Source organism: Perissodus microlepis, chromosome 5 (genome assembly GCF_051167445.1).
Source record: "Perissodus microlepis isolate ML-2025 ecotype Zambia chromosome 5, ASM5116744v1, whole genome shotgun sequence".
NCBI lineage: Eukaryota > Metazoa > Chordata > Actinopteri > Cichliformes > Cichlidae > Perissodus > Perissodus microlepis.
The window spans coordinates 31,168,950-31,180,809 of NC_140465.1; the positions used below are offsets into that span (position 1 = coordinate 31,168,950).

General features: G+C 38.4%; 2 protein-coding genes across 2 annotated transcripts; both read left to right on the forward strand.

Moving 5' to 3' along the window:
- The first annotated feature begins 1,133 nt into the window (after nt 1-1,133).
- On the forward strand, nt 1,134-6,693 carry LOC146387621 (N-acetyltransferase 8-like). Its single transcript, XM_084929373.1, has one exon. The coding sequence runs from the start codon at nt 3,531-3,533 to the stop codon at nt 4,227-4,229; it is 699 nt and encodes a 232-aa protein (XP_084785499.1). The 5' UTR covers nt 1,134-3,530; the 3' UTR covers nt 4,230-6,693.
- A 1,286-nt stretch (nt 6,694-7,979) lies between these two features.
- LOC146387622 (N-acetyltransferase 8-like) lies at nt 7,980-11,630 on the forward strand. Its single transcript, XM_084929374.1, has 3 exons — nt 7,980-8,463; nt 8,651-8,732; nt 9,105-11,630. Exon 3 carries the CDS (start codon nt 9,116-9,118, stop codon nt 9,779-9,781), a length of 666 nt encoding a protein of 221 aa, XP_084785500.1. The 5' UTR covers nt 7,980-8,463; nt 8,651-8,732; nt 9,105-9,115; the 3' UTR covers nt 9,782-11,630.
- The last annotated feature ends 230 nt before the right edge of the window (nt 11,631-11,860 follow it).

Genomic DNA, 11,860 nt, shown 5'->3' on the forward strand with positions numbered 1-11,860 from the left:
CACCTCGATCCATGACAGTCATTCAGGCAGTAATGCCTGGACTGGAAACAAGCCATCCTTAAAATATTACAACATTCCAGCTCATGTGTTGGAATGAAAAACAAATGTGTTGTTTAAATCAGAGACTGCACTTGTGACAGAACAACAAATATTTTATTTTGATTATATAAGTAATGTAAGTACAAAACAAACTTGTGGTAGGCCTAAACTTATTTTCAGAATAATTACATCTGAGACTTTGTTTCATTATAAGATTATAACAGTGATGGCAATATAATTGTTTGTTGTTCAGCAGAACAGTGTCCAGTATGTTGGCTGTTATACTTTGTTGTGTTTGAAAATAAAAGTTGGGCTCATTTTAACATCATTACAAAAAGTGTTGTTAATTATTTTTAATCATATTCAGGTTACCACAAATTGTTTTTTCATTTAGTTGAACTTGAAATGTTTGTCAGTAGGTAAACAATTAGTATTGTACAGTCAGAAATATCAAGTTATTCTTAATACTGCAGACTTGCAGTGTATAAGTTGTCCTAACAGTCATCTTAAGTAAGCTTTACTTAGTTTTTTTGAGGCAACGAGTTTCCTTCATTTTTTTGAGTTCTGGGAACTAACAAGGTTGTACAGTGTACTCAAAATGAGTAAGTTGCCCTAACTTGGTCATCTTACGTAAACTTGATCCAATTTTTTTGAGTTCTGGGAACAAATGAGCTTGTACAGAGTGTATCTACTCTGGTCGAAAGAATCCACGCTTCGTACTGATGTCCACAATTCTTGTATTCCTCTCACAATCATGGAGCACCGTGAAAACTAGAAACAAGTAAAATAATATCAATAGCACATACGATATTCATCTCAGCCACTTATTTCCTTTCACAAAGTGCACAAGTGTTAAACAAATAACAGCATAATGATTTTTACCGTGTACGCCTTGTAAAACCAGCAGTAGAAAAGTTGTACATTCCGAAAAGTCCGCCGTGTTATCGTTCTGTCTTGTCTCTCCCGCGCACAACTTCCGGTTCCCGCGACTCACAGGAAGTGACTACTTCACAATAATATTTTAACAGAAACATTTCTTATAAGAAGGATATATCACTGGATTCATAGATTATCTTTTCCTACTGCAAATGTACACAAGCATAAGAAGCAAATAAAGAAAACAAATAGAAAACAATATAATGATCTCAGATACACTTTGGTGTTGTCATGGCAACCCACACAAACATTCCAGCGTCAGCTACACAGAGTACTCAAAATAAATAAGTTGTCCTAATTTAGTCATTTTTAGCTAAGTTTTACTCAATTTTTTTGAGACAACGACTTTCCTCAATTTTTTTGACTTCTGGGAACTAATTAGATTTTACAGTGTACATGCCCCACACAACAAACACATGCCTGCTCCTCTCGTTAGCCGAAATGAACTGCTGGCATATTTGTTTTACATCTATACTGTCCAGTAAAAAAGAGCCGTCAGGTGCTAAAAAAAATAAACCTTAGACTCAAACGTTAGAACAGGCTGTTCCCCGCAGCACGCTGTGTAATAAATACTCACAAAGAAAACGGCGGCCGTTACAACTTATGTCTAAAAATGTATAGTTTCATGCATCGGTTAAAACACTCGACTCCAGGTACATGACGTGCAGCTGGAAACACTTCCCGCAAGTCGAGCTGCCCGAGAGTCACATAATTTACAGAAAATGTTACATTTTTGTGATTTATATTGTTATCCGGACGATAGAATTCTTATATCAGGATATGAGATTTTGGTCATATCGCACAGCCCTAGGTACACCTGACTTTCAGCTATTTAGTTGAAAACTGAAACTACTGCTCATCTTCACTACGAACCAATCTGCAGATTACAGTCACCGGCCACTTTATTAGGTACATCTTGCTAATACTTGGTCAGTTTGGCATTTGCATTCAGAACTGCCTTAATTCATCATGGCATAGGTTCAAGGAGGTGTGGGAAATATTCTCAAGAGATTTTGGTCCATGTTGACATGATAGCATCACAGAGTTCTGATGCAGATTTGTTAGCTGCACATCTAGGATGTAACTTTCCACATCCCAAAGGTGCTCTGTTGGATTGAGACCTGGTGAGTGTGGAGGCAATTTCAGTACAGTGAACTCACTGTTAACCACTCTGAGAATATTTGAGTTTTATGACATTGTGCTTTATCCTGATGAAAGCTGCCATCAAAGGATGCACTGGTACAGTGTGGTGATAAATACTACCCAAGTATTGGAGATTATGTATCGGAATTTCAGGAGTGGGACCACGCCTCCAAACACGCTCCTTCCGGTTGTCATCTATATAGGTTCCCCCCAGTTCTGCAAACTGTTCATTGTCGTTCACGTGCCCCACCCTCCCTCTCTCCTTGTTCTCAATTCTTTAACTTATTCACTCCTATTTAGTACACGGGGATCTGCCAGGCCCGGGAGCCATCACCAGTCCTCTTTGAGGCCTTCCCCAAACCACACCTCAATGTCCAAGCATTCACCTTTACCTACTAAAACGCTGTCAAACCTAAAATGAGGATGTGGGCCCAGCTAGTGAAGAGTCAGCAATGATACTCAGGTAGGCTGTGACATTTAAAAGATGCTCAGCCAGTGCTAAGGGCCCAAAGTGTGGCAAGAAAACACATTCATTAGACCAGGCAACATTTTTCTAGTATTGTGTTGTCCAATTTTGCTGACGCTTTAGTCTCAGCTTTCTGTTCATAGCAGAGTATGTTTAAAAATGCTCATCTATATAACTTCGTTGTAACAAGTGATTATTTGAATTATTGTTTCTATCCTATCTGCTGAAAGCTGTCTGGCCATTTTCCTCTGCCTTTTCCCATCAACAAAGCATTTTCATCTAGAGAACTGGCACTCCTTAGATCTTTTCTCTTTTTCAGACCACCCTATGTAAACCTTGGAGATGGCTGTATAGGAAGACCCTGTGGTTCAGTAGTTTCTGCACCAACAACCTTGCCATGTTCAAAGTCACTCACATTACATTTCTTCCCCATTCTGATGCTTGGTTTGAATATCAGCAGCATATTGTGACCATGTTTACTTGCCAAATAGTTTTGAGTCACTGCCATGTGATTGGCTAAAAATGTATGTCAACAAGCAGTTGTATCACCTGTAATAAAGTGGCTGTTGTGTTTACAATACATTGATTCAGATTTAAGCTCGTAACATAAATAACTGAATCTGAAAGTCATGCCAAGCACAAAAACCTAATAGAGAGCTATTTAACCCAGAAAGACATTAAATTGTGCTGTCAGTGTTGATCTCGTCGAAATGACGTTAATGCCACAACCGCATTAACGCGGCAAATCTCCGTCAGCAAGTTAGCGCAGTTCGCCCCGTGGCAGCTAAATGTTGTATTAAACACAACCATAAACAGTGCTACACATAAGCAGACTTAATAAAATCAAATTAAATTACAAAAAAGGAAACTAAGTAAAAAAAAAAAATTCCTTAAGGGTCATGCTTAGTAATTTAGTGTAATTAATAATAGCATTTCTCACTGTTTTATGATTTTCCTTGTAGTTACTTTCGTCATGCAGCTGGTGATCCGTCGGTACCGTCCTGCAGACAAGGACACAGTGCTCACCCTCTTCAGTACTGGCATCTTGGAGCATATCCGTCCATGTTTCTATAACGCCATGACCAGTCCCCTTTACCTCACCATCACCCCGACTCTGTGTGTTGCTGGTTATCTCCTTGGCTCTGTGTTTGGGGCTGTACTGTTCCCAGCAGCTTGGGTAGGTCTCATCTACTACTGCTGTCATGAAGTATATGCCAGCTTCGTCAGGGTGAGACTTCGCAACGACATGCAGGACATCCCTGGGAATTTCCTCAGCAGACCTGATGACTGTTTCTGGGTGGCTGAGGCCGAGGTTGGAGCGAGAGCCCAGGTTGTTGGTATGGTGGCTGTGGTAGCTAAACCCAGTGGGACAGAAAAGTATGGGGAAATGTTCAGAATGATCATTTCCCCACAGTATAGACGGATGGGCCTCGGCTTTAGGTTGGCTCAGACCGCGGTTGACTTCTGTAAAGAACGGGGCTTCTCCAAGGTGGTGTTGCAGACTACCTTCACCCAAATGGCAGCCGTGGTTCTGTACAGCAAAGTGGGGTTTAACCGTGTCCAGTTTCATGTGAAAGGACTGGCAGCTCCCTGGATCATTTCACTGGCCAGGGTCACGATTATAAGGATGGAAAAATACTTGTAAATCAAAAATAACACTCATTAGTAATGTGTTGTTTTCACGCTTTGCTCCTCTTTAACAGTGGTTTAATATTTGGCAATGGTTAAACTTGACTGTAATCAAAACGTTGTTCAGGTGTAACTTAGGAAAAAAAATGCCCAATCTGTTATATATGTAACCGAGGACAAGGGATGAGTAAACGGGGCAAAGAAATAAATTGATCATTTATTTATTACATGAGTTAGACATACAAATTCCCAGTCATTTCCAGACAGGACTTACAACACATCCTGCTGATATCCCAGCTGCACATGAGACTTACCACACAAACTGTGCGAAACAACACTGCAACCCGTCACACCCCGCTTAGCGACACTGCAATCGTGGCACACACTGCAAACAATTCAGGTCTCAGCGCAGCTGGGAATCAGGGCTATGTATGGCCTGCGATCTGGGAGATAAAGGGAAGTGGCACAAACAATTAAACAAAAAACAAAAAGAGAGGTTAGTCCGCCCTTACACAACTTACTCTCAATCAATAACCGCCTCTACGGCTGGACGGACTAACCAAAACAAAATTACAGATCAATCAAAAGAACGAAAAGAGGACAGCAGAGACAGCACAGCTGAAAAACAAACAACATTATCAATTAAAATATTACCCAATAAAATATCAATTTTATGAAACCATTCAAAATCATGAAGCTAAAACAAACACTCAATATACCTACAATATTGATCAGTTTCCCTGCGCGCAGTCGATCTAGGGCTTGATCAATTCTTCTATTAAAATTCGTGATCACACTAAAAAAGTCCAATGACACATTAAAAATAGGCACATGCAATAGCAAACGATCCAAACAAAAATGGCAAAAGTCTCTTACCGACAGTATACCCACTCGCACCTGAGTGAATTAATTGCCTCTGGTTTTTTCCACAGAAGAGCGCTGACTTCACCCCACACACCCACTACCTTTTCACAGCTCTTCAGCCAATCACCTGGCAGAGAGCAACAAACTGCCAGGTGACACTTGTTACATATACTTTAGGACAAAGCACTATGAACAGATCTGAAAGTAAGGAGCAAGATGTTGTTACTAAAACCTTCCGGTTTCCTCTTTATAGAGTACTTTACATATTCTCTGACTACTCCTTTAGCCCCCCAAAAATTGTCTGTTAACAACATAAGCCCAATTAGCAGCTCCAGTCCTGTGAACCAAGATTTAACAGTTAATCCTTACGTTGTGTACTTTTCAGTGACGATTAGAATAATTTAATGTAATCAGTTGTACTGACCACTTTCAGCTGTAATGTTTCACAATCTCTGTGTTCATATGTCATCCTTGTTATGGGAGAAGGAAGGTCTGATGTATAATGGCTAAATGTTTTTCTAATTGCCAAGATTTGGAGAAACGTTTTAAAATGTCATAACTGAGATACAGTACACACAACATATTGTAAGCACATGATACAAAGATACATGTCGTAATAATATTAATAATAAAAACATTAACTTTTAAAAGGTAAACGTAGAGAATTTATATGCATCAGAGTGGACTTAAAATTCTCATTAAACTATTCCATTGTTTTACACCTTTTTTCCTTGATGTAATCAGGATAACTGAGATATTTGCTTATGAAATGAAGACATGATTATTAAGACTGATAATGTTGAAAATTAAATCACAAATCTAAATTCAGTATGTTGTGCCCCAGCCTGTACTGTAGATGTGAATGTGAACAGCAGAGGACACTATTGATCTAAGTAACACTGAAGCTCTTTTGATGAAAATCAGTATTTACTGATATTGTACTGTATTTACTTCCTTTTATACCAGAAAGCATTAGGATATGCAAAGGATATGCTTTGTGAACTCAAGTTTTACGTCTAGAATATGTTGTGATAGACTGTGATGCAGAATATGAAACAATAACAGATGACCTAGTGCACAACTTTTCATGGGTAATGGTAGTAGTTTGAAACTCGCTGACTGCTGTAGATGGTGTTCATTACAACTTTCAACATTTTAAAAATTCTGTGTGGTTTGATTTGTCATTTTTCAGACCAGAAAGGAAAAACATAGTATCTCCTGCAGTTAGCAAAAGACCACAAGGACTCCTCCCATTGTTTTTTGTGTTTTCCCATGCTTTACTGAAAACTAATTCCCCTCTAAGTGAAGCAAAATATGCATTTTTCTATGCTCAGGAGATACTTTGTTGTTCGTGTAAACACACTTTTGAGTTGTCTGCCTATTTTTCTAGTTTACCTTTAGGGGGTGCCAAATATTTGAATCCTAAATAGAGTATCCTGGGCACGGTACAGTAAAATTCAGTTTTACGTGGATTTCAGGTTGATAGTTTTTCTAAGAACTGAACAAATTATTTAAATCAACACTGATCAGTATTGGCAGAAAATTGTAGGAACTGTGCTGGAAAGACCAATATTTGTGTGTATAGTATTCTTCTAGTCATTTTGTGTTTCATTTCTGAGGGCACGCCATATGTCTCGGGTTACTGAACACCTGAATGATGAGGGCTTAATATGCCACTTTTCTGCATGATCTACATCAGTCACAGAAAACAGGCTCCAGATATAAAAGGAAAGGATAAAAACAGCCTTTGATATATGTGTCACACAAAAGATGATTGTTATGTAACAGACCATCTTATACAGAATAAAATATTATTTCATTTAAAGAAAATTCAGGTTCATTTCAATCATACTTTCTTTGTGGCCTTATGGTAACTTTACTGTCTTCACTTCTGCCACAAATCAGCTTCCACGTGAACATGCTCACTGCTGTCAATAATTTTTTTTCACATCTGATTACACACAGGTATGAAGATAAAAACAGAACCAGGTGTTCCTGGATTAACTTTAATTTACTGCTCTGCTGCCAACTGAGGGGATGAACCTGAGTGAGACCTGTTAAAAGTGTTTGTGACACAAGGACCATAAGACATGGCAGTTTGTTTTAGGCTGTACGCTTTCCAGCGCGCTCCCGCTCAGTGCTGTCCTCTCCAAACCTCAGACATCTCTTCTGGGCCCTAGCAGCTACTGAAATAGGGAAGGCGTGGTTTGTGTGATGGACCTCAGCTGTGCAGTACCGTCCCCCGAACCCATTGCTCGATCCATCCCTTGCAGCTGTGCCACAAACCACACTCCACCACAGTGTTAAAACACGAAGGTCCTGGAGATGGCATGTCATCCTTGCCAGAGTCAAATGAAAGAAAAAAAAACAAAAAACTGGTTGTATCTCCTGTAGCATTTAGAAATTGGAAACTATTACTACCAATTACTATATCAATTGAAAAGTATTTTTATGTGCAAAACTTATGCTAAACTGTAAGTCACAACCTTACCTGTAGACAAATTGGTATATGCAGGTAACTATGTTAGCAGCAAGGTGCTTTAAATGGAAATTTGTAAGGCAAGAAGCAAATTGGCCTCTTGTTTCTTGGCTATGGATTAAACTGTAAACAACAAAACGAGTGCCGAATCAGGGTTTAAAAAGAGCATCTCAGTCTGTAGTTTTACTCACTTGTGTACCTATCTTTGATCCTTCCAGATGGGTGTAACTCTAAGAGTGGTTAGGTAATTAATGTTGCTTTATTTTTTGTCTATAAACTAACTTACTAAACTTAAGAATTAAAATGACATTAAAAAGTAACAGAACAATTATACACAACGTGTATTTATTAGATATATTAAATGTAATTATTGAAATTCAAACAGAGACTAATTTTGCATGTAAAATGAGAAGTAAGAGCTGGTGAGAGGTCGAAGCTAAACACATGATGATCTGTAGGTTGCTTGTGCATATATCCCACATCAATAAATACTGGAAACAACAAAGGGAGTGGAAATTTCTAAGTATGTGAGGTATGTTGCATGTGTACAGTAGCATGCAAGTGACTCCTGTTTCATCATATTTGACAGCAGCCATCTTCGGTCAGTATTTTACTGCTCTTCAAAGGACTTGTTTGTCCATTATTTGGTCTCTGTCAGAAGATAAATGTACGAAAAGTCACGTAAACCTGTTGATGACAGCCATGAGCTGTATTTCAGTTTTTTGATGGTAACTCACAGAAATATTGATTGCGAGTTGTTCACACAGTCGCCAGCGTTCACATGCTCTCTGCAGATAGACTGGCCAGCCCCCAGATAGACTGCAAACGCGCTACTCCCGCTGAACCATAAATTCCGCTTTTGCGATTTTTGACACTTCCGCGTTGCCTTCGTTTTTTGGCCCCGCAGGTTGGTGGAAGGTTGTGATTTCTGCAGGAAAACGTTCTGCATGGTTGACTTTGTGTAACATTTTTGTGTAACAGTAGAGGATGTTTAACACTTTTACAGCTGTACTTTGAACCGAATCATCCCATCGAAGTATTATATGGGCTTTGAGAGTCAAGCCTTTGTGCTGCTTTTGTGTTTTATTAACCAGTCTAGAAGTTGAGCTGATTCACGGTGTTGCTGCGCTTCTTCATTGTTTCGTGTGTGCTCTTCTCCGTGAAGGATCAATCTGTGTAAGTTCACTAACGTAAGGCAGAGGTAATTGTGCGATTGTAATCTGGCTAGTAGACAAATTTGTTACACAGCAACTCATATAGTCACTATAGTCACTTTTTTGTTTTTTAACCAGCAACAATTGCCTCAAGATAATTTGTATTATCTTGAGGGTAATAGGATCTGGAAATTCCTTTGTTATGGTAGCTAAATGTTATATTAAACACAACCATAAACAGTGCTACACATAAGCAGACTTAATAAAATCAAATTAAATTACAAAAAAGGAAACTAAGTAAAAAAAATAAAAATAATTTTCCTTAAGGGTCATGCTTAGTGATGTAGTGTAAATAACAACAGCATTTCTCACTGTTTTATGATTTTCCTTGTAGTTACTTTCGTCATGCAGCTGGTGATCCGTCGGTACCGTCCTGCAGACAAGGACACAGTGCTCACCCTCTTCAGTACTGGCATCTTGGAGCATATTCATCCATGTTTCTATAACGCCATGACCAGTCCCCTTTACCTCACCATCACCCCGACTCTGTGTGTTGTTGGTTATCTCCTTGGCTCTGTGTTTGGGGCTGTACTGTTCCCAGCAGCTTGGGTAGGTCTCATCTACTACTGCTGTCATGAAGTATATGCCAGCTTCGTCAGGGTGAGACTTCGCACCGACATGCAGGACATCCCTGGGAATTTCCTCAGCAGACCTGATGACTGTTTTTGGGTGGCCGAGGTTGGAGCGAGAGCCCAGGTTGTTGGTATGGTGGCTGTGGTAGCTAAACCCAGTGGGACAGAAAAGTATGGGGAAATGTTCAGAATGATCATTTCCCCACAGTATAGACGGATGGGCCTCGGCTTTAGGTTGGCTCAGACCGCGGTTGACTTCTGTAAAGAACGGGGCTTCTCCAAGGTGGTGTTGGAGACTAGCTCCACCCAAATGGCAGCTGTGGTTCTGTACAGGAAAGTGGGGTTTAACCGTGTCCAGTTTCATGTGAAAGCACAGGCAGCTCATTGGATCATTTCACTGGCCAGGGTCACGATTATAAGGATGGAAAAATACTTGTAAATCAAAAATAACACTCATTAGCAATGTGTTGTTTTCACGCTTTGCTCCTCTTTAACAGTGGTTTAATATTTGGCAATGGTTAAACTTGACTGTAATCAAAACGTTGTTCAGGTGTAACTTAGGAAAAAAAATGCCCAATCTGTTATATACTTTAGGACAAAGCACTAAGAACAGATCTGAAAGTAAGGAGCAAGATGTTGTTAATAAAACCTGGTTTCCTCTTTATAGAGTACTTTACACATTCTCTGACTACACCTTAAGCCCCCCAAAAATTGTCTGTTAACAACATAAGCCCAATTAGCAGCTCCAGTCCTGTGAACCAAGATTTAACAGTTAATCCTTACATTGTGTACTTTTCAGTGACGATTAGAATAATTTAATGTAATCAGTTGTACTGACCACTTTCAGCTGTATTCATTTAAAAAAGAAAGGAAAAAAAAATGTTTCACAATCTCTGTGTTCATATGTCATCCTTGTTATGTGAGAAGGAAGGTCTGATGTATAATGTCTAAATGTTTTTCTAATTGCCAAGATTTGGAGAAACGTTTTAAAATGTCATAACTGAGATACAGTACACACAACATATTGTAAGCACATGATACAAAGATACATGTCGTAATAATATTAATAATAAAAACATTAACTTTTAAAAGGTAAACGTAGAGAATTTATATGCATCAGAGTGGACTTAAAATTCTCATTAAACTATTCCATTGTTTTACACCTTTTTTCCTTGATGTAATCAGGATAACTGAGATATTTGCTTATGAAATGAAGACATGATTATTAAGACTGATAATGTTGAAAATTAAATCACAAATCTAAATTCAGTATGTTGTGCCCCAGCCTGTACTGTAGATGTGAATGTGAACAGCAGAGGACACTATTGATCTAAGTAACACTGAAGCTCTTTTGATGAAAATCAGTATTTACTGATATTGTACTGTATTTACTTCCTTTTATACCAGAAAGCATTAGGATATGCAAAGGATATGCTTTGTGAACTCAAGTTTTACGTCTAGAATATGTTGTGATAGACTGTGACGCAGAATATGAAACAATAACAGATGACCTAGTGCACAACTTTTCATGGGTAATGGTAGTAGTTTAAAACTCACTGCCTGCTGTAGATGGTGTTCATTACAACTTCCAACATTTTAAAAATTGTGTTAAAACACGAAGGTCCTGGAGATGGCATGTCATCCTTGCCAGAGTCAAATGAAAAAAACAAAAACAAAAACTGGTTGTATCTCCTGTAGCATTTAGAAATTGGAAACTATTACTACCAATTACTATATCAATTGAAAAGTATTTTTAGGTGCAAAACTTATGCTAAACTGTAAGTCACAACCTTACCTGTAGACAAATTGGTATATGCAGGTAACTATGTTAGCAGCAAGGTGCTTTAAATGGAAATTTGTAAGGCAAGAAGCAAATTGGCCTCTTGTTTCTTGGCTATGGATTAAACTGTAAACAACAAAACAAGTGCCGAATCAGGGTTTAAAAAGAGCATCTCAGTCTGTAGTTTTACTCACTTGTGTACCTATCTTTGATCCTTCCAGATGGGTGTAACTCTAAGAGTGGTTAGGTAATTAATGTTGCTTTATTTTTTGTCTATAAACTAACTTACTAAACTTAAGAATTAAAATGACATTAAAAAGTAACAGAACAATTATACTCGACGTGTATTTATTAGATATATTAAATGTAATTATTGCAATTCAAACAGAGACTAATTTTGCATGTAAAATGAGAAGTAAGAGCTGGTGAGAGGTCGAAGCTAAACACATGATGATCTGTAGGTTGCTTATGCATATATCCCACATCAATAAATACTGGAAACAACAAAGGGAGTGGAAATTTCTAAGTATGTGAGGTATGTTGCATGTGTACAGTAGCATGCATGTGACTCCTGTTTCATCATATTTGACAGCAGCCATCTTCGGTCAGTATTTTACTGCTCTTCAAAGGACTTGTTTGTCCATTATTTGGTCTCTGTCAGAAGATAAATGTACGAAAAGTCACGTAAACCTGTTGACAGCACAAAATATCTAAAGAATTGCTTTGATTTACTCTGGT